At 42.1% G+C, this 23,360-nt stretch overlaps 1 protein-coding gene across 1 annotated transcript in view; it reads left to right on the top strand.

Moving 5' to 3' along the window:
• The first annotated feature begins 18,854 nt into the window (after window positions 1-18,854).
• Window positions 18,855-23,360, top strand: part of CACNG1 (calcium voltage-gated channel auxiliary subunit gamma 1) — a 31,386-nt gene continuing 26,880 nt past the window's right edge. The window contains exon 1 of the mRNA XM_083350877.1: window positions 18,855-19,263. Coding sequence (XP_083207003.1) covers window positions 19,020-19,263 — 244 coding nt within the window. The 5' untranslated portion in view covers window positions 18,855-19,019. The remainder of the gene's footprint in view (window positions 19,264-23,360) is intronic.

Below are 23,360 nucleotides of genomic sequence, written 5' to 3' on the forward strand. Positions count from 1 at the left end.
TTTCTTATTTTTTTGCACTTTCTAATCATTTTTCTTAGTTTGTAATAGTTTTTATCTTTTTAATTGTAATAATAAAATTACTATTAAAAAGTGTGTTACAGATGTACTGGTATACCCTATGGGGCTATAATATCCACATTTAGTCCACATTTAGGATTGGAGGCTAAAATTGCTATCATTTGCAGTATTACTAACTGGTGTAGTTTTTGTTTTAAATTTGTCCATTTAAGGCACAATCAGAATGAGTGTTAAATTGTGGAGGATGAAAAATGCTATGTAAAATGTCTGGCACATTTTGTGTGCTTTAGAAATGATTGTTAATTATTGTTAATCATGTTGACAATTTTGATACAGGCTATAATGCAGGGCTTTTCAACCAGTGGTATGGGTACCACCTGTGGTACATTGGCACCTGGCAGGTGGTACGTGAACATCCTAGAAAAGGGGTAGCGGGGGAGGGGAATGAGCTGAATTGGTGGCAGCACCGCACAAGCCTGAGCAAGAGATGACTGGAGCTGCAGGGCTGTCAGGGCTCAGTGAAAGCGCCAGGATCAGTGCTTCTTCGGAGTTGTCAGGGCTCAGTGGAAGCGCCAGGATCAGCGCCGAGCTCCAGCTGCAGCTTGGTGCTGATCCTGGCACTTCTGCTGAGCTCAGAAGAAGCGCCGATCAGCTGGAATGTTGCAGCATCTCCAGGATCTTGTGATTTACATTCAGATGCTTGGCAACTGATTCATATTTATGATGGTCACAGTGTCCCAGGGTCATGTGAAGTGACCAAAACCTGCTGCAACATCCCAGCAGACAGGGGGAATAAAAACCAAACACCCCCCACCCCACCCCCGCAGCCAATCCTCAACGGAAATGCTCACAACAATGAAAACCTCGGACAGGAGGAAGAGCGCCGTCGGGCAGGCAGGCAGGTGTCTTGCTTGGCTGTGACTTGGGGGGCACTTTTTTCAGTGCCACTGTAACTTTGAACAGTCACTAAGCGAACTGTTATAATTCGAGGACTACCTGTACTTCATCAGTTTTTTTTTTTGTCATCAAGTTTTTGACACCTTGCTAGGTGACTGGTGGTACTCGTATGTTACCATATCCTAAAAGTGGTACAATGGGTGAAAAGGTTGAAAAACTCTGCTATAATGTACAGCATATGTATTCAGGATCATAGATGAAAATATAAAGTTTAGGACTCTGTCACCCATTCCCTGTCTAGCTAGTCAGAATATGAAAAAAAATATTTCACATGTTTGTCTTGGTTCTAGAAAGTTAATCACAGTTATGTATGTTTGCAATTGTGGTATGATGTTTAGCACAGTCTTCTCTAATAAAGACATGTTGGCTTGGGTTGACAGGATATATACAGTACTCCAATGCATTTAGAAAACATGTGTTGGGGAAGGGTGACTCCAAAAGCTAAATTAGAGTTGGATAAAGCCAACTAAAATCTCCACACATCCCTAAAACTCATAGGATGATATATGGATGGGTCACTATTTCTGAAATCTAACCAACCTTATAGATTTGTGAGAGTTGATATGGGGAGTGGATGACCTTCATGTCTTTGATCCTCTTGAATATCTTATGTTTGCACTGTGTGGATTTTAAGTTTAACTCACATTCCTGTTTCAAAACTTTTAAACAAGAAGATAAAAGCTAGCACAAACTAATCGAAAGTAAGGAAGAAAAAAAAATTTAAAGGCAAAAAGTACAAGAAAAGTAAAGAAGGAAATATAAATATAAAGGAAATATAAAGAAGTAGCTTCCGATCTTCTTTACAATCTCTTTAATCTCTGTCTCTAAAGTGACACCACAATGCTCTGCTTTCAATAATCTATCCTTCTAATAATCAAAACCTTAAATCACAAGTTTATTTTTCCCATTTTTACACAGAAAGCCCATAAGAGGCTTCCGGTCATCAATAAATGGGTACAGTAATACCTTTTCCCTAATCAAAGAAATCAGTTTATCCATTTCAGCAAAATCTGTCAACTTCACCAACCATTGCTCCATGGTTGGCAGTGTTGAAATTTCCTTCTCTGTACATATGGTAATTGCAAATGACCCACAAATCTCGGTTCATGCCTGCAATGGGGAATGTCAGGATTGCCATCGTAAATTGATGCGGTCAGGTGGCATCTCGCTTTACAGCTGACTTATGACGACAGTCCCAGCTCCAATTGTGCTTATAAGTTGAGGACTATCTGTATTATGGCTAAGGGCTCCTTCTTCTCCAAGTCTCTATGTTTTAAATGTGCTTTGCTTTTCTCAGTATAATCAGAATGTATTCACTGTACTTATTTTTAAAATAAAAACATTTTAAGATGTATGTTTGGATGCATGTTTATCGAATCAGCAATGCTAAAGACATGGCATTCCTTAAATCTGAACAATGCAATGCAGTTTTGGCCAGCAGTAGCGCTAATTGTTTTCCCTCTTTCAAGTTTTTACAGTATCCTGTAAGAAATTGATTTTCACTCTATAATAACCTTCACCATTATCTGATCTGTTCCAGCCAGCAGGACTGTCCGGAAAAAAATCTAATTTCAGTATGTCATATCAAGAATACTAAGATGAAGTTTATTTTCCTAGCTCTTCATTCATTCCTTATAGATGCAACTTGACTATCCCCTTCACTCAAAAGAGGAAGATTAGTCTCAGTTGCATTTCTTTTATTTATTTTTATTTATATATTAGGCTTTTATCCCGCCCTTATCACTTTATAAGTAACTCGAGGCAACGGACATTGCTAATATTCCTTCCTAATATTTTCCACACAACAACTACTCTAGGAAGTGGATTGGGCTGAGAGAAAGTGACTGACCCAAAGTCACCCAGCTGGCTTTCATGGCTAAGGCAGGATAAGAACTCGGAATCTGGGACTTCCGGTGGCGACGCGACGTCGAAAGACAGCCGTTTTCGGGCTGCCCGCTCCGCAGCTGTGTTTTTCCATCGTAAACAGCGTCTATCAGCTGTTTAGATGGATTTGAAGCCCCCTCCTCGGGAGAAGAGGAGGGGGTGAGGCCCCAGGTAGGGGTTGAGCTCTCTGGGGCCGCCTGAGCTGAGAGCTTGGGCAGCTGAAGGATGAGCCCCCCCGAAGCCTGGGTTGCTCCGAGCTGCGCAGCGCCTCTGCTCTGGGATTCTTGGAGCAGAGCCAGGCGTTAGCAACCACCCCTGCCAAAAGGAAATACTTTTGATTATCAAGATGCAGGCAGAGCGGTACAGGAGGTCAAGGTGAAGTGGACTCTAGGATTTTATAGCTTTAAAGTGAAAGTGCGTAATAAGTGAAAGTGGGGGAAGATGGCGGCTAAAACTTCTAAAGCTCTTCGGAATGCGGGGTCTTCCCTGGTGCAAGAGACCTCACTGCAAGCTTTGCTTCCTCCTGCATCTCCTCCGGTATTGACGCTTAAGGATTTACAAGACGCTTTTGGAAAGCACGCACAACTGATGTCTGATATGATGGATGAAAAGTTGAAAAAGCTGGAGGAGAAATTGGAGGAGAAAATGGAGGAGAAAATGGAGAAACTGGAGAAGAAGATGGAAGAGAAGCTGAGAGCAATGAGGGTGGACATCTTGTCTAAGGTTGTATCCGTAGCTGAATGTGTGCTACAGCTGGATATAAAAGTGGAGGATCTCAGTCAAAAGAACTCTATATTAGAAGCAAAGGTATTAGAAAATGAAAATATAAGGGATAAAATGGATGAAGAATTGAGCCTTGTTCAGTATAATCAGATGCAGAATGCTATTAGAATTAGGGGTTTAAAGGAGAATGGTAAAGAAGATTTAAAGCAGCTGATTTCTGAGGCTCTGGAAGGGGTACTGGGTCAGTCAGCATCTGAAATTGAGGGAAATATGGACAAAGTTTTTCGTGTAAATTCATGGATTGCAAGACAGAGAAAGTTACCCAGAGATGTGGTGGTCTATTTTACAAAGAGAGTAATTAGAGATGAAGTCATTCAAGCTGCTTATGATACTAATTTGGTAGTGGCTGAGCAAGAAGTTTTGGTTTTAAAAGAGATTCCTCCGAAGATCCTAAGGAGAAGGAAAGATTTCGCATTTCTAGCACAGGAACTTAAGAAACGTGATATTAAGTTCAGATGGGAGATCCCAGTTGGGTTGGTGACAACGCACGAAGGTAAAAGACATCGTTTGGTTACTGTGGCTCAGGCACGTGATTTTTATAGTAATGTGTTAAAAGCAACCCCCCTATCATTTTTGGAAGTTGCAAAAGGACACGGTGTGGGAAAGTTTCAAGATGTTACAGACAGACAGACAGAGGACAATGGTGGTGGAGGGGGATCAAGCTACAGTCTCATCGGTTGCTGCAGGAGGCCAGAAGATGACGCGTGCCGCCCTAACAAGAGCGAGACGAGAGCAAGAGCAAGACCAGCGGAAAGTTATGGAATCTTCAAAGTGTGCTTACAATGAAGATGTAGGAGGAGAGCGGTCTAAAGAAGTTTTGGGGGTCATGACAGAGGTGCTCCAAAAGTTTTGGGGCGTTAAGATTGCTGATTAAATTTTTAGATTAGAATGTCAATGGAGTAAAATTATTATAGAGGAGAAAGAAAGGGTTTTTTTTCTTTTTTTTTAATATTTTATACAATTTAAGATTGATGTTATTTGCTTGTTAGAAAAGTATATTAGGGTTACGGACTTAAAGTATGTGTTGAACTAAGAGTGGGTATGTAAGCTCCTAATTAATAACAAGTTGTCTTAGAGATTGCTTAAAATTTTTTTTATATATATACTCTTTTTATTTGAACTTTTATTTGAACTTAAGGATGATTTGGAACTGTGAGACATTTGGCGTGATACACGCAAGAACTATTTTAGATTATAGTTTAGTTTGGTTGGAGATTATTAAGATTAACAGAGATAAGCGCTTTTGGTGCGTAACTGAGAATTTGTTTGGAAATTAGAGAAAGGTGGGAGAATGCAAATAGCAGGTGAAAGTTTTTTTTTCTTTTCCCTTTTTTTTTGAAATTAATATGAATAAGGACTGGGATTAAGAAAATTTATTTTGAGTAAAGATCTTTTTCTGTTTTCCTCTTTTTCTTTTCTACTTTATTTGTAATATTAATATTGTTTGTATTCAGTTTATATGAGCTAGAGAGAGATAGAATTTATAGTTTATTGTTGATAATATAGGGGTGTTTATGTTTGTTTTTTGATTTTATGCCCTGTATTTAGCTCTGGGAAGTCGGGGGGGGGGGGAGGAGGGAGTGGGGGAGAGGGATAGGGGTGGGGGAGGGGGGGATTAAAGTCAAAATGTATTGTAAAACTTTTTAAATAAAAAAAAAAGAACTCGGAATCTTCTGGTTTCTAGGCTGGCATCAAAATGGCTGCACATGAAACTCCATTTGCCTGCTTTCGTGAACAGTTTTCCAAATTCAGTCATAGAAGAGGCTACCAAGGGTACTTCTCAATAAAAGGTTTATTATGCCTTTGCTTCCTCTTGTTCATGGGATCTGGTAGAGCTTTCCCCTGAAGTTCACTTCCATTGGGAACCACCTGTTTTTCCATCTTTTTTTCCCCATTCTGCTTTAAAATTACAAACCTGTTAAATTGCTGCACAATGTCAAATTCCTAACACTCAGTAAGTCACAGGTTTTTGAATCCTAGCACCTTCTCATCAACCTCAACCAGTTTTGGTTGCCACAATATAAAAACGTTTTTCAGACTCTAGAAAGAGTACAGAGAAGAGCAACAAAGATGATCAGGGGACTGGAGGCTAAAACATATAAAGAACAGTTGCAGGAATTGGGTATGTATAATGAAAAGAAAGACCTCAGGTCACATGTTAGTAGTATTCCAGTATTTGAGGGGCTGCCACAGAGAAGAGAAGCTCAACCTATTCTCCAAAGCACCTGAAGGCGGAACAAGGAGCAATGGATGGAAATTTATCGAGGAGAGAACCAACCTAGAACTAAGGAGAAATTTCCTGGCAGAACAATTAATCAGTGGAACAATTTCTCCCCAGAAATTGTGGGTACTCCCACACTGGATGTTTTAAAGAAGAAATTGGACAAGTGTTTGTGAAATGGTGTAAGGTCTCCTATATGAGCATGAGGTTGGATTCAAAGACTTCCAAGGTCCCTTCCAAATCTGTTATTCTGTTAAAAGCGTATTGCCTCTCTCCTCACCAGCTGTCCGTTGAGTACCTTCAGATCACAGGTTGCTTGTATCTGACATTAGCAAGCTCAGATTCCTAGTCATCAGCCTCCCTTCTGAACTACGTTTTTGAAGGCCAGGCCTACTCCTCTTGCCAATTAAAACCAGTAGAAAATAAAATGCTGTTGGTTTTGTCTCGTTTTTTTATTATTATTTTAAGAAAACATCTTCAGTGGCAGCACAGCAGGCAGAAGTTAACTCTGTACCATAGAAGACTTGCAAAACAAATTATTTCTAGACAGTGGAACCACAGTTCCTGGGTGGGGTCCCCACATTTGCAGACATCTAGAACAAATCAATACAAGACAATAACAACAACATTAAGCAACAATAATACAGACGATCTTCACTATTTTGGCATAAAAATGTGGACAATGAAATCTCAGATAGTGAGAACTGGAGTCTTGGGAATGGAGACTTACAGTATGTTCCAGAGTTCAAGGCAACTTCTTCCTTCCCCAAACACTATGGGCTCATACACACAACTGTTATGGGTTTAGAGCCAGGGGAAATTATGGAGCCATAATCCTACTGTCTCCACAGCACTTGTCGGAGTGGGCTATAGTGGTTTGCTGCCTCTTCAACTCTCTTTACAAAATTATGAAGACAATGATCTCTTCAGCAGAAAGCTGAACATCACCATTTGCCCTGAAAGGTATGTACTGTGGTATTTGTAAGATTTAGGAGCTCCATCCAATCCCTATCCAATCAATGTTTTCCCTGCTTTATCCCCAAAGAACCACTGACATATTAATCTAACAGCTACAAAATGGGAAGTTTGTCTCTTAACTCCAAGGTAAAGAGATTGCTGCTACATAAATGTTCTTGGACCTTTAAGAGGGGTGTGTGTGTGTTTGTGTGTGTGAAGAAAGGAATTTGATGCACATGATAGTAGTGTTCAGCAATGAGGTACTCTGAGGGATATCCACATAATTTCTATTTACTGATTATAGGCCTATTAATCCATTGACTGGTTGATCTATCAGCCACTGGGTGGCAATAATGAATTAGACTTTTTTGCCATCTCTTGACTGCCATCTAGAAGTTGTGGAGATCTGTGCTTACTTCATTCATTCTGCAGTCTTACAGTCTTAATTTACATTCTGTACCACAGATTTAGGTCCCTGCTTCCTAATTATTCAACGTTTATGTTTTTTCTGAGCTACCCAACTCCTACGTCCATTTACCCAAATGAGCAGGTGTATATAGACTTTTTCCTTTCTTTTAACAAACTAGTTCCTGCAACAGACTACATTTTAAAATGTCTCCATCATCTTTCCTTCTTTAGCAAAGCAAGATACCTATTTTCATCTACTCACATTAGATTTTTGCAGTGAATGTATAAGTTGAAGTTTTCCCTTTCAGGCACAACTACGTTTTTTGGAAAATTGAGTTTCAGCTTCTTACTGTTCATTACTGTATATCATCCAGTAGATACAACATTCACTACAAATTAATTGGGTTCAGAGTGAACAACACACTCGTCTCATCCACATTGCCAACCGACGCATCTTGAATGTCACCACGAGTATAGCTTGTACATCTCTCCATAAATCATTAAACAGTAAAGGAGACATCACACATTTTTGTGTTATTCCCAGCTCAATGCTGAACCTTTTGTTAGCATTTCAATTATTTTCACACATGCTTTTTTTTCTACCCTAAACTACTGTTACCATGTTCAGCAAACATATATATTCATGAAAGCTGTTGCATTTTTCTAGCCTACTTTTCATATACTGAAAAGGTCCGTGCCATGTCACTTTTCCATCACAGAAATTGTACAGAAAGGAACTCCTAGTTTTTCACCACTTTCCCCACTTTTTCACTGGTGAAATTGTAGAATAAAGGTTGTTTCATCAATCCACCAGTGAAATAAAGTGAAGTTCACTCTGGTAGCTCAGGGCAAAATGCCCCTGGAGGACAGCAACAGGGACTGGAAGGGAGAGATATGCCTGCTACAGTACAGTGTAGCCAATTTGAGCAGAGTGATTTTCCTAGGTGAAATGGGGCACAGCAGGTGAACTGAGAGCGCCATTTCTGCCTGTGTTGGAAAACACAACTTTTAATGCATAATAAAAGAAGGGCCTTCTCTGTAGTGGCTCCCTCCCTTCGGAACATCATACCCTTGGAAATAAGGCTGGCCCCCTCCTTGCTGCGTTTCTGGAAGGACTGAAGACCTACAGGTAGTCCTCATCTTACAACTGTTCATTTAGTGACTCTTTCAAATTACAACGGCACTGAAAAAAGTGACTTATGACCGTGTTTCACAGTTACGACCATTGCAGCATCTCTATGGTCACATGAGCAACATTGGCAACTGACTCATATTTATGACAGTTGTAGTATCCCAGGGTCATGTGATCATCTTTTGAGACCTTGTGACCAGCAAAGTCAATTGGGGAGCCAGATTCACTTAACAACTGCAGTGATTTACTTAACAACCATGGCAAGAAAGGTCATAAAATGGGGCAAAATTCATTTAACATCTGTCTCACTTAGCACTGGAAACACTGAGCTCAATTGTGGTCATAAGTTGAGGAACTATCTGTAGTTCTGCCCCAGGGCCTGGGGGGCCCAGGTTGATTTAGAACTGATCGAGGGGTTGCATGATTGTGTTTGTCACTGCCATGGGGAGTGGGTTGAAAATGCAATTCCCAGAATCCCCAGGGAGTGTGCAACCCTTCTGAGCTATGGAGAAGACTGGCATAACAAGGGCCCACTGGGAGTTGCAGTGATGCTCGTAGGCTGATTTATAACAGCAATCATTGGGTCAATGTTCTAATGTACACCTAACTGGTCCATTTCTTCTGCAGCCAACGGAGCAGCTTCATTCTGCAGCTGCATCCCAGCCAGCATTTTGCAGTCAGGCCTTTTCAGATTCAATCCATAGCTCAGTTATTGGCTGCAGTGGCCTTCAGGAAAGGCCTGTGACTGAGAAATGCAGGCCTGGCTGCAGAAGACACTGCAGAAGATGTGGGCTGGCGAGGAGAGGCCTGTCTGTGAGGTAAATGAGTGCAGGGCACGTGGGGTAACTCTACACACCCACCCCTGCCCTAGCTTGATTTTTAGGTGTGTGCCTTGCCCCAAAACTAGGGCTTATTTTTGGCATAGGGCTTATATTAGGCCCACCCCACAAAACCAAGCTAGGGCTTATTTTCAGGGTAGGCCTTACTTTCGGGGAACACGGTATTTATTTGAAACTGCAGAAGCTTTCAGAAGTCATCAATATAAAATATACAGATGAAGCTTAACCCTATTTCTCCCTGCCCTTAGTGCTGTGGTATCCTACTTGCCATGATTTGGACTAAGGAATAGAAGCAGATTCCCTCAAAGACCAAGGATTGACAGCTCCCAGTTCCAAATAGTAGGTAAAATTTATTCTTAATAGATCTGTAGCTCACCTTCACTGATGGAGTCAATATGTAGCATGGAAACACTCTGATTCATCTTTGTTACCCGAGCGAAGTAAGTTTGGTGGCCATAAATATTTTTTTTTTACTTTGGATAACTACCAGCTATGAATCTTCCTGGACAGTGATAGTACTTCATGTTCTGGGAGCATCTCATCTAGATTATTTTACAATTCACTCTCTACTTTTGAAACTGGTGTGGAAACTACAGCTTATGCAGAATGTATAAGGCTAGGTTTCTATGTGAAACAACCCACAGAATTTACCTTCTATCCTGAGATGCATGATATAGGATTGCTTGGAAATGTTTGAATAAACTAACCTGGAACTAAAATATGGAGAATTCATATTTCCAACATTCAAGATAAGAGAGAGTTTTGGAACTATCAACATGAGTTAGGTAGATAGAAAATTCTTGACAATAAATAGCAGTGAAGACTGGCAAATATGCCTAAAGCATCCTGAATTTCTGCATTTATGAAATGTGGAAAGCACACCAAATTTCAACATGCTAGCGGAAAGAAACATTTAGTCTGGCTAAAATGATTGATTCTATGGTTTATTATCTGAGGATTGGCACACGTTTGAAATGAGCAGTACAGCCCTAAGGATGCTGGGTCTGCAAGCCATCTACTGTCTGTCACTCTTTCACAATCTGGCTGGGCTTCCTTTGTCAAGGCTTAGATGGACCATCTTTTCATCAGTCCTAATTTTTGAGAGCTTAAATAATTGGGACTTCTTCCATTCACATGTAACTAAATCTGGTATTCAAGTTGTCTACTGCTCCAGACAAGATTGTTCAGTATTTGAAGTCTGCTTGTTAAATTTCAGAAGACTGGCTTTGCAAAACAACCAAGGGTTTTTCATCTTCTTTAATTGTTCAGTTAGAATAATTAATCAATGGGCCAACTTGGCTCCAGAAGTTGTGGGTGCTCCAACACTGGAGGTTTTTAAGAAGAGATTGGACAGTTGTTTGTCTGAAATGGTGTAGGGTTTCTTGCTTGAGCAGGCAGTTGGACTACTAGAAGACCTCCAAGGTCCCTTCTGTTATTCTGTTATTTTTGCAGTAGGGGAAACTAAACAACCAATAGCAGAAATAAAAGAAAAGCCATACATCTCTGAGTGGCATTTAAATTTGACCTTCCAAGATCAAGAGGGGTTCTTGCTGGATCCCAGTACCTTCAAGTATTTCCATGTCCAGCTTCAATCCACCCACGCTTACAAAAAGAGGGGGGGCGTGTAGGAGATTTCCTTTGAAAATAGCAAACAGACGTGGCAGTAGGAAGCAACATCTGGAATGTACAACTTTTTACACATAAGCAAGAGGGCTGTCAATCAACTGCCAAGTCCACAAGTTATGGTAAGCAGCCCGTTGTGGTGTGATTCCTGGAGCTGGTCCTAGAACTTAGCCTGGAGGTCAGCAGCAACCAGAAGAGGAGCAGCCATGTTGAGGCAGCACCTAATGCCAACAAGTGCACGAACATTGGAGGGAAGCAACAGCTGTGTGACCCTTTAAGCCAGGTGTGTCAAATGCTTCACATGCAGGCCATGCCCACCCCAGCTTCACAAAGGTAAAAAACATTGCAATACATCACAATACATGATCATGTTTGACACCTGTGCCTTTAATATTTCTAATTGTTCTACGGACTAACCATCAAAGACTTATTTACATAGCTGCATCAACTTGCAAAGCCTAGGAGGGCAACAGGAAGGGTGTGTGCTGCAATAAAACATTGGGTGCCATTATCTTCTATGTTGTGCTGTGTCCAGTTCTTGGGACCCTCACAAAGACAGAGAAATATGAAGGAGGAAGAACAAACAATACAGCTAGTCCTTGACTTATGGCCGCAATTGAGCCCAAAATTTCTGTTGCTCAGTTGACAAGTGAATTTTGCTCCACTTTGCAACTTTTCTTGCCACAGTTGTTAAGTGAATCAGTTTGGTGGTTATGTTAGTAGCATGGTTGTAAAGTGCATCTGGCTTCCCCATTGGCTTTGCTTGTCAGAAGGTCACAAAAGGTGATCACATGACTTTGGGAGACTGCAACCGTCATAAACAGGAACCAGTTGCCAAGCATCCAAATTATGATCCTGTGACCACAGGATGTTGCAACAGTCATAAGTGTGAAAAACACTCGTGTCACTTTTTTCAAGACCATTGTAACTTTGAACGGTCGCTAACTGAATGGTCGTAAGTCGAGGACTACCTGTACATTTTTCAATGGAGTTTTTAACTTAGCACTTTGCAAATCAAACACCCCCATAGATTTTCTTGGTTCCTTCTCTCCAGTGTCCACTTCTGCCAATTGTAATGTAAATTTCCAAACTCCAGGGACAGTAACCCAGTATTCTCCACCCTGTAGAAAAACCCTGAGTTCCTTCTAAATGGATATTTGATGTCATGCTTGAAAGGGCCCTGCCTTCTTCACAAATATCTCCCCCCACCCTCACAAATATCTCCCCCAGCCCCTTCGTGAAAACCATCTATGGCGCCTTGGCAATTCAGAAATGTACAGAGATCCTGTTGCACCGTATCACTCTTGAGAATTTTCCTGTATGGAAAGCGTTTGGCAAGCTCATCCCCTACCCAGGTGCTGGAGGAGGGAATGATGTCGTGGTCAGTCAGCACATTGTACTGCCTTTTCGGGTGGGGGTAAGGAGGGAGACCCTGCCCCAACAGCACTGTCGAAGAAGGGCTCAGCTCTCAAGTAGCTTTTGGACAGGGTATCAAACAGCGACATTTGGTTCCTCGTTTCAGGCAGCAAAATAATTCAGTCTGGCATCAGCATATTTCTTTAATGCTTTACTTTAACTTTCAGCCGGTTTTGACAAACAAAACCCACCCCAATGCAGATTGGTTCTGTGAGTGTTAGAGTGCCTGACACCAGTACGTTATACAGGTAGTCCTCGACTTACAACCAGTTCATTTAGTGACCATTCCAAGTTACAACGGCACCGAAAAAAGTGATTTTTGACCGTTTTTCTCCCTTGCAACTGTTGCAGCATCCCCATGGTCACATGATTGAAATCCAGACGCTTGGCAACTGGTTCATATTTATGACGGTGGCAGTGTCCCGGGATCATGTGATCACCTTTTGTGACCTTCTGACAGGCGAAGTCAATGGAGAAGTCCGATTCACTTAACAACCGTGTTACTAACCTATCAACTGCGGTGAGCCACTCAGCAACCGTGGCAAGAAAGGTTGTAAAAAGGGGCAAAACTCACTAAACAAATGTTTCATTGAGCAAGATAAATTTGTGTGGTCGTAACTTGAGGATTGCCTTTATTGCCTCTCCTTTCTCTGATGTTTTTGCCCTTCGATAATTGCTGTCATGTGCTAATTATGTGCCAGGGGGACTTTGTGAAATCGCCATCCATGTGTTCGACTATGTAGGAGGAACAGGATACTTTAGACTCAGCTGTGAGCCAAAAGCGGGTTTGGTCTCTGCAGCCGCAGCACCTGTCCGAGTGCCACATTCTCCTTGGCTTCGTAAGGATAAACAAGCTTAGTTGCTGCCAGCAGGGCTGTCTGCTAACACCTCATCCCTCGTCACATATAACCCAGGATGAACAGAGTTGTGCTGTATCCCCTCCCAGGGAAGAATTCAGATTGCTAGGTACACTTTGGGAAATTCAGACTATAATTCTGTTTTTGAGAGTTGGTTGGTACTTGGAGGCTTTTTCTGACTCTTGATAGAAGATGTTACACTGGTTTGTAAGAAAAATTTCTTAGATTTCCCCAAGAGTTCAGTTATAACAGACTGGAACACCCATCCAATGAAGCACAAAGAGTTTATTATGGCACTGGAGTCAGCAAAAGAGGTGGGAATTCAACTCCTTCTTACAGAGATATACAGGTTAGAATAACACACAGACACACACACACACAGAGATATGTATGTATGTTTGGGCTAAACATACATGTGATTGCTACATGTCACGTATGGCAGCAAATCTCTGAGACAATGAAGTGGAATTAAAAGCAATTGTGTATTGAGAGAACTATGAGGCAATATTTTATAAACACTTTTACTTTCTAAGAAGTTATTTCCATGGATTTATTTTATGCTGGCCTTTGCTCTGCAAGCCTTTGCTCATCTCCTAGTATTTTCTCCCAGCTTTGTCAACATCCCTTGGCCTTATGAGTGGCCAGACAGATAAGCTGGTTCTTTTACAAGTCCTTGGACTGGTAATTCAGCAAAGGAGACATTTTGCTTGGCCTAACCCACAGGTCGGCAACCTGCGGCTCCGGAGCCGCATGCGGCTCTTTGAGCCGTCTCTTGCGGCTCCCAGCCGCCCGGTGCGCGCGCACCTCTTCCAACGGGCAGTGGTGCGCGCGCACCTCTCCAAATGGAGAGTGGCACCGCCCGTTTGGAGAGGTGCACGCGCACCTCCCCGAATGGGCGGAGGTGCGCGCGCACCTCCCCAAATCTTTGGAGAGGTGCGCGCGCACCTCCGCGCGAACGGGCAGCGGTGCCGCTCTTTCAGGAAGCCCGCCGCGGCCCGTCTGTGAAGCTGCCGAAAGCGGCAGCTTAGCAGACGGGCCGCGGCAGCTTCCGCAAAGAGCGGCGCCCCTGCCCATTCCGAGAGGTGCGCGCGCACCTCTCCGAACGACCGGAGGTGCGCGCGCACCTCCCCAAACCTTTGGGGAGGTGCGCGCGTACCTCCGCGCAAACGGGCAGCGGTGCCGCTCTTTCAGGAAGCTGCGGCGCCGCTGCCCCTTCGCACGGAGGTATGCGCGCACCTCCCCAAAGGTTTGGGGAGGTGCGCGCGCAACTCCGGTCGTTCGGAGAGGTGCGCGCGCACCTCGGAATGGGCAGGGGCGCCGCTCTTTGAGGAAGCTGCCACGGCCCATCTGCAAAGCTGCCGAAAGCGGCAGCTTTGCAGACGGGCCGTCGCCATCGGGCAACCGGGAACCGGTTCCATCTCATTTTTAAAAAAATGGCAGCCGCGTGCGTCCGCGCATGCGCAAAAAACCTTTTTGCGCATGCGCGTGCATGGACACACGCACGCGGCTCCCTCTTTTTTTAATTTGTGATGGAACCGGTTCCCAGTGGCTCTTTTTCTTTTTTAGGTTGCCGACCCCTGGCCTAACCAATGCCCTATGTTCTCCTGCAGTTTCTATCATAATCTAAGGTCTTGGGGTGAACGAATATGAATCCATTGGGGTGAAATTCTTGAACTGAAGGCAAGAACAGACCTTTTCATAGCCAATTGTTGTCCTTGTTTAGGTGGCCCACCGTGAAAACATCTGCAATTCTTATTCATGTCAATGAGACAGTAAAGTTTCAATGGATGGAATAACCTGTTTGAAGCATAAATATGGAAGATGTGCCGAGAATATTAAACAACTAGACACTTGTCTGTGTGTGTGTGTGTGTGTGTGTGTGTGCACGTGCGCACACATGTGCATGCCTGCGTATGTGTGTTTCAACTGCAGCTAAGAGTTTTCATGAAAGCTGTGGCCAGCGGGGACAGAGGGGAAGGAGGCCTGAAGAGAATTAGACTTCATTAAAGATTTAATGATGGCATTGTTCAAATTAACCTCATTATTATTATTATTATTATTTTCTAGACATCAGTCAGTTTGGTAAACTGGATTTTCACACCCTCTTTCTACTTTTACAGTCCTTGAGGCTTGCAAGTCAGTTGTGCTGATGCTAATGTGTCTTTGCAGTTGCAGACACAGTATCTGTTTTGGCATTTAAAATATAGACTTGGAGCATATCTCTTTTTTGGACTCAATGCAAAGTGGCATTTGCTATTTAAACATTAGCTTCTTCTTTTTTTTTTTGGTAGCTGCAACTGTTGTCAGTGCATTCTCCCTTACTAGACAACAATCGTGCCAGTGATTCCTGACAGTTGTTGCTATCTTTATTGGATTGATATTTGATACAACAGAATTAATCTCATCCCCCAAACCTAACCATTAAAGTTCTGCTCAAGAGCTCTCCCACATAAAAAAATAAAACCCTGCACTTTTTAGAGGAAGAATTAATTCAGTTCTTCCCAATCCAAACTACTGCTGTTGCTTCCTGGAGCTTTCATTTTGATATTGAATTCCAACTGATGGAATGTTGTACTGCCACACTTCTGAATGATATGGTATAAAGTAACTTTTGTCCCCTTCTGCTGATGCAAGCTGTGCTATTATATCCATTTTACCTCTCCATACCTTTCTATGTCTGGAAATCTGCCACTATGTCCATCAACCTCTTCACATTTTCTCTTTTTCTCCTTAAACATACCATCTCTCCCTTTTGCAGAATCTCATCCGTTTCACCCAACCATTTTTATTTATTTATTTATTTATTTAATAATATTTATATACCGCCCTTCTCCCGAAGGACTCAGGGCGGTGAACAGGGCAAGAATAAAAATACAGAATTACAAAAATTAAAAAAGGATTAAATACATGCCCACTAAAAACAATCAATACAATATTAAAACCCCAATAAAACAACAGTAAAAAACCCCACCAATCCCCCATCAGGCCAGGCCGGCTTGTTCGAATAAGAATGTTTTTAGATCGCGGCAAAAGGAGCGAAGATCGGGCGCCATCCATGAGTTTTCCAAACAGGCTTATGTAATTATACATCCACTATCATGTCACTTTTTGTGTCCACTTAGTATCAGATAAATATACAATGTGCCTTGCCCTTTTATGCAGTATTTCCATTTTTAATGCTGTTTTTATGACATCTTTGAAATTGTTGTTGAATTTCTTCATTTCCAGTTCTATTTCAAAGAGGGATCTTTAGCATTTATCTTTCCATTGTGCGCTGTGTGGCTCAAAACGTTTCTACATCTGATTTCTGTCAGTTCCACACGTCGGATCCATAGGTTCTTTCTGCAAAGGTCAAGGTGTGGAAAGTATTTACTTTTGTCTCTGCGTTTCCCATCTGTTGGGGAAATGTTTTTATGTCATTAAAGCTGAGCTGAGTTGAGCTGAGTTAATGTAGTTCTTCTGCGTCATACATCTTGGTCAATTTTGTATGAATTATTGATTTCCTGACCAAGCTAGATGGAAGAATCCAGATCTTCTACTGGCTCATTTCCAAGCTTCATTTTGTGGTATTGGCAAAATCAGTTGCATATATTGAGTTTTGGTTCTATTGATCTTTAAGCTAACTTCATTACTCGTTTCACTGAGCTTGTTTAAACAGTTTTCATCTTCTTTGATGTTGTGATTGATCATCTCAGTGTCATTGGCAAACCAGAGGTGAGTGAACTTTTCATGATTTGTAATAATGCCTCTTTCTCCCCAATTAACTGCCCTGAAGATGTCTTCAAGAACAGCTGTGGATTTACTACCCTTTTATTTAGCAACCTTCAGTTTACAGCAAACTGTTCCACAATTCAACCTTATCACTATGCATTGAAACCCTGGAGGATTAAAGTCAAGTACGACCACCACCACAACAATAGAATGGAATGAGTGGTAGGATTCAGCTGGTTTGCACAAGTTCGGCAGAACTGGTAGCTAATTTTTTGTTGCCCAGGCCCAGAAAGGACTTCCAGAAGCAGCATCCACACAGAGAACCGGTTGTTCACATATTTGAATCCCACCACAAAGTAGAATAGAATAGAATAGAATAGAATAGAATAGAATAGAATAGAATAGAATAGAATAGAATAGAATAGAATAGAATAGAATAGAATAGAATAGAATAGACCGTAGTTTATTTGGCCAAGTGTGATTGGGCACACAAGGAATTTGTCTCTGGTGCATAAGTTCTCAGTGTACATATAAACAACAAAGTAATAAGTCATAGATCATTAATCATATGTAGGAAGTGTGGCATAACCTGGTGGAAAGAAAATTGACACATATACTACAGTACTCTTTGCTTGTCCTTTTATAGTTTAATATATGTCTAATGGGATGTTAAGAAAAAAGGTTTAAAGATGTTATTAATTTATCAAAAGATCTGGAATTAATCAATTGAAGAAAATTCTAGATTTGCCATGCAGTGAGAGTAGCTAAAGAGTAGTCTTTTAGAAATATTCTGCCAGATACCAGACCTAATTTAAAATTTTGCATTGTCAAGATGGGTTCAGTAACCACCTCTGACCTTTCTTTCTACCAATGTGAAAAAAGACTAATATTATTCTGTGTGTTCAAGGAGTAAAGACAGATTTTTATAAGATACATGCATGTGTACATGTTTGTTTGTGTGTCCTTTTTTTGGGAGATCTCTTAATTTTTTTCTCTTTTTTGTTCTGTTTTAAGTTACTTTGTTTATCTATATAATAAAGCAATAAAGATAACATATAAATAAGCCTATTTGTTTCTTTATATATTTTTATTGGAGCAAAAATTGTGCAGTAGTCTTCCTTATATTCATCTGTTTCCCAGTGATCTGCTGACGAGCAAACATCTGGCCTACATATTTCCCAATCAGCATGAAGTCACACTGTGCTGGTCAAATGTTGTTCATCTTGTGCCCTTTTTTCCAGAATTCTAAAAAACATTTTCACAGGAACATTTAATTCACTCATTCATCAATAGTTTCTGCAGTCTTGGTACATTTCCTTTTGTGCAGCACAACAATGACAGCATTATAGGTCAGTGTTTTCCAACCTTAGCCATTTTAAGCTGTGTGGACTTGGGAAACGCGATTCTAGGTGCTGACTTAGAAACCAGGAGGTTGCCAGTTCTAGGCCTCGCTTGGGCATGAAAGCCAGTGGATGAAATCCATTCGCTCTCCCTTCCCTTCCCAGTTCCTGTAAGCAAAGTATTATTCAGTAAGAAAAATCAGCTATGTTAAAAAGTTCTTTTGATGGCACAATGTACTGGGACGAGACAAAAAAACTAAGCAGTAACTGATGAATTCCTAATGTTCATTCCGGCTCCTTGCCCCTCTGTGAGCAGCCAAAACAGACGGCTTGTATCCGAAAGCAACCACACATACAAGCCAACATTTAAGTCTAGAAAGATAACTCAGCTTTCCTTGATGAAATATTTGACTTAACTGGAGAGTAGGACAGACATTTCCAGTTCTACTGCTACAGCCAGATAGTATGCATGACTATGCTTGAAGAGTACGCACAAACCGCAGCGTCATGCAAACTGGGGTAGAGGGGGCTTGGTGAAGGAGTCGTTTCTTATACACAGTTCTGCTTCGTGTCTGATTTCGGAATGCCCTACCTACCCTGTCATTTGAGCAGCCCTGGTGACTCCACCCCTTCTATACATTAATAGCAGTTCCTCCATCCAAGCCAGTCCTGTCATCTGATAAATCCCAACAGGTGTACATGCAGCCGACTGCCCGTCTTCCCCCAGCCCCCAACCTCCTCTCCTCTGGGATGGCAGGGCTGACATTTGAACATGCTTAGCTACGCCAAGCCTTTCGGGAGACACCTCGCTGCTCCTTGCCAGAGGAGCAGAAGCAGCACCTAGCCCCTCTTTCTACCCTACGTTTTCCAGCCATGACCGAAGGCAAGGCTCTCAAAGTCCGAGTGACTTTTGCTATTATTTTGATAGGGGTTGCCTTGATGTTCACAGCAGTGGTGACCGATCACTGGGCTGTGCTGAGTCCTAAGGTGGAGGAATACAACACTACCTGTGAGACAGCTCACTTTGGGCTATGGCGGCTCTGTATCAAACGGATCTACGTTGAAGAAAACAAGATGGAGAAGGAACAGGGTTGTGGGCCCATAAGCCTGCCAGGAGGTACGTTAGTTGCTCTGATGCCTATGTAAGCACCTTGGCAGACTTGCTTTAGGCCATGCAGTTCAGCCACGATATTGCTTTCAGCTTAACTCCCTGGCCTGTTTGTTCTCACTTCTTTGAGGTTCTGTCTCTCTTGGCATAAATTATCCAGGCTACTTCCTGGTGGTTTTATAGAGGAGGGAAAAATGCATTAAAAGAAAACCAGAGAGAATGGGCAGTCACAGACCTAATAGATTATTGGCATTCAGCATCAAGAATGGGAATGTGATTGAGTGCAAAGAAAGGTTCTGGGAAAATATCTCCACGCTTCTCACGTAATTGATCAAGGTTTGAATAGTTCTGCACACTTAAAAGCCTAGATCAGGGGTGTCAAACTGCCGGCCTGCGGGCCGGATGCGTCACGAAGAAACCGCGCCCACCCCATTGCCGGCAATGGGGGAAAAGTCGCAATATGTTGTGACACGTCACATGATGTCGTGAGTTTGACACTCCTGGCCTAGACCCCCCCAAGGATCGAGTTTGAATCATATTGTGCATGGTTGATACATAGTTTAGGTTTTGATTATTTCCAAGAGTTGTGATGCCAGGAAAAGAGCTCACTGTCAAGCTACTCCTTTGTATGTTTTTACTGTTGGTTTGGCTTCAGGAAAAAAATGGGAATGGGGGGATCTTTTCCATTCCACTAGACTGCAAGAGAGGTGTCAAGGTAGAATAAATAAAGGCTACTGGAGTATGAATTCTGCATTGGGAATAGGACTACATAGATTAACCATACAGATAGTCATTGGTTTATGACCACAACCGAGACAGGGTGGTAAGTCAAGTTGGACATGATTTTATGACATTGGACAGTTTTTATAACGCTCGTTAAGTGAATCACCACAATGTGTGTTTTTTATTGGAAATCAGTAAACTCGGTCACAAATCATGATCATATGACCATAGGATGCTGCAACCAGTCATAAATGTGAACCAGGTGCCAAGCACTTGAATTGCAATCACATGACCCTGTAGGAGGGAGTGTTATGACAGTCGTAAGTGCAAGTACAGGTCGTAAGTCGCTTTTTGCAAGGCTGCTGTAACCTTGAACCATCTTTAAACAAATGGTCATAAGTCAAGGATTACTATATACTGCTGTGAAAAAAGAACTATGAAATTTTCTAGAGTTGAGAATAGGATTCTTTTGGGGGGGGTCCTTGACCCTGTAACCAGATTTACAGAGCCTTCAGAACAGATAACTCTCTTCAATAAAATAAGACCCAGGGTGATTGTATTTGCAGAATGAATAAGGCAACATAGGAAGGGGGTATCTATGCCCCTGTGTCTTTCTATATCTATCTAACATCTAGATCATCTATCTATCTATCTATCTATCTATCTATCTATCTATCTATCTATCTATCTATCTATCTATCTATCTCTATCATCTATCTATCTCTGTCATCTATCTATCATCTATATCAGACATGTCAAACTCGTGACATCACACAACATATCAGAACTTTTTCCCCATTGCTGGCAATGGGGTGGACGCGATTTCGTCGTGACACATCCAGCCCGCGAGCCGGCAGTTTGACACCCCTGATCTATATTATCTATCTATCTATCATCTATCTATCTATCTATCTATCTATCTATCTATCTATCTATCTATCTATCTATCTATCTATCTATCATCTATCTCTTTCTATCATCTATATCTATCTATTATCTATCTATCTCTTTCTATCATCTATATCTATCTATCTATCTATCTATCTATCTATCTATCTATCTCTATCATCTATATCTATCTTCATCTATCTATCATCTATCTATTATCTATCTATCTGCTGCTCATGTAGTTTCAAAGCAATTGGGCAGCTTACAACATTAAAAGCAAAGAACCATTTAATAAGTAAAGGAGCCATTTACAGGTAGCCTGGAGGTCTGATGGCAAGGAACAGGATTCCGATTCCTTTCAACCTCTCATTAGGCAGGTGAGACCCCCCCCCTGCCCCCAGCTAGCTTTTCTGCCTTGCAATAGCTGAGGCCAACTGCAGCCCTCCATTAAGCTCTGCTCCTGCCGAAGGACCCCTACCATCTGTCACAGGCATTCAGAAGGGAAGGCATCCTGGTGACTCACTAGTGCAGGGTCAGGAATTCTGGGAGTTGAAGTCCACGAGTCATAAAAGAGCCGAGGTTGCCGACCCCTGCACTAGTGCTTCCAGCAGCCCCAGCATCTTGCTAGGAAGAGCCTTCCTGCAGAGGGATGTGTTGGAAAGGACTTCCAAAGGAACAGCATCTGCCAGGGGTCCCAAAGCTAAGAGGCTCCAGCCTCCCAGGGGCCTCTCATGCTGCCATGTCCTGTCCTGAGGTGAACATCTCAGAGGGAAGTAGGGATGGGTGAGATCTCCCAGATTGTTTTCACATTTTTGCCAAGGGAAGGGAAGGGAGAGAGAGGGAAGAAGCAATTAGACAACTTGTGCTATTTCTGGTTCTTTTAATGGTTGGGGAGAAAACCTGATATCTGAGAGACCACTTATCTCCAACTGGTGCTTCCCGCCCAGTACATTCCAGCAGAGTGAATGTACTCCAAGTCCCCTCCATTGGACATTGCCATCTGGTGCCAACTGAGGAGGTGCAGCCCCTCCCCCCCACCCTCTGGAACAGCATCCCCCTAGAGATAAAGAGGGCACGCCCCTCCTCTCTCCCGGAGTGCCAGAAGGCCTTGAAAATCTGGCTTTGGTCCTAGCCTGGACCTGATGTTTATTATTTGTGCCATGGCCCTTCTTCTGTTTTGTCATTTTTGTTGTCCATTCAATTATTTAAATCTGGGCTTTCTGCGTGATTCAATGTTTTTACCTATAGCTTTGCATAGGTAAAATGTTTCCTATAGCTTTGCATACCACCCAGAGTCCACTGGAACTGGGCGGCCAATACATTTAAAATAATAAGTGTTAACAAGTGCATTTTCATTCACTACAATGTGCTGTGCCTGTCCAAACGTCTTCAAGTAAAAGAAATACTGGGGTGGGGTGTTGTTGCTGTTTTTGAATGTGGGTTTATCCAGCATTATGCTCAATGCCGTGACAATGTTGACGCAGGTCTTTTACAAGTAGCTCCTGACTTAACGACCATAACTGGAGCCAAAATTTCTGTTGCTAAATGAAAGAGTTGTTAAGCGCGTTTTGCCCCATTTGACAACCTTTCTTGTCACCGTGGTTAAATGACGCGCTGCAGTTGTTCAGTTAATAACCCAGTTGTTAAGTGAGCCTGGCTTCCCATTGTCAGAAAGTTGCAAAAGCTGATCCCGTGACCCCCAGGAGATTTCAACCATCAAAAATATGAGTCAGTGAATTTTGATCACATTGCAACAGAGAAGGCCCCAACGGTCATAAGTGTAAAAAACAGTCATAAGTTAATTTTTTAGTGCCGTTGTAACTAAATGAGAGGCTGTAAGTGGAGGACTACCTATATTATGCATTCTTCTTATTTTCAAGAAAAATCTCTTGCACTGTGCAACCTCATCGCCTATCTTCATATGTCATGTTCTTTTCCTTTCAAAGTATAATTCTACCATCCAGTGATTGCAAGGGTGCGACTTCACATATTAGTCCGTGGCATAGCCCTATTTTCCCATCAAGGGAAATTGCCTTTTCTTAACATGCTTATCTTTCTCCTAGCCAGAACATTTAGATCCACACTCAACTTTTTCCAGTACCATCCCTTCATCAATGCTTTTGCAGTGAAAACATCTTCCTTCTCACTCTCTCTGCTGGTGGACCATAGGTAGTCCTCCATTTATGACTAAAATTGGGACTGGGATTTCCATAAGTCAGGGCGGTCACAAAATGATTTATCACATGACCAGACCTGATTTTACAACAAATTTTAACTGAGGTTATTAAGCAAATTACACAATCGTTATGAGAACCCTTAAGCAGTCATTAAGCAAATCCCCCAATTGTCCTTGATTGTTGGAAGCAATTGCTGGAGAAGTTGCAGATCACAGTCACGTGAATACAAGATGCTGCAACTGTCTTTGCCCTCTGCAACCTTCATCTGGGGACAGCTTTGTATGAATGTGCAGTTAAGTAAGTCTGGACCACTGCATT

Source organism: Vipera ursinii (genome assembly GCF_947247035.1).
Source record: "Vipera ursinii genome assembly, chromosome: 2".
In the NCBI taxonomy this organism is placed as follows: domain Eukaryota; kingdom Metazoa; phylum Chordata; class Lepidosauria; order Squamata; family Viperidae; genus Vipera; species Vipera ursinii.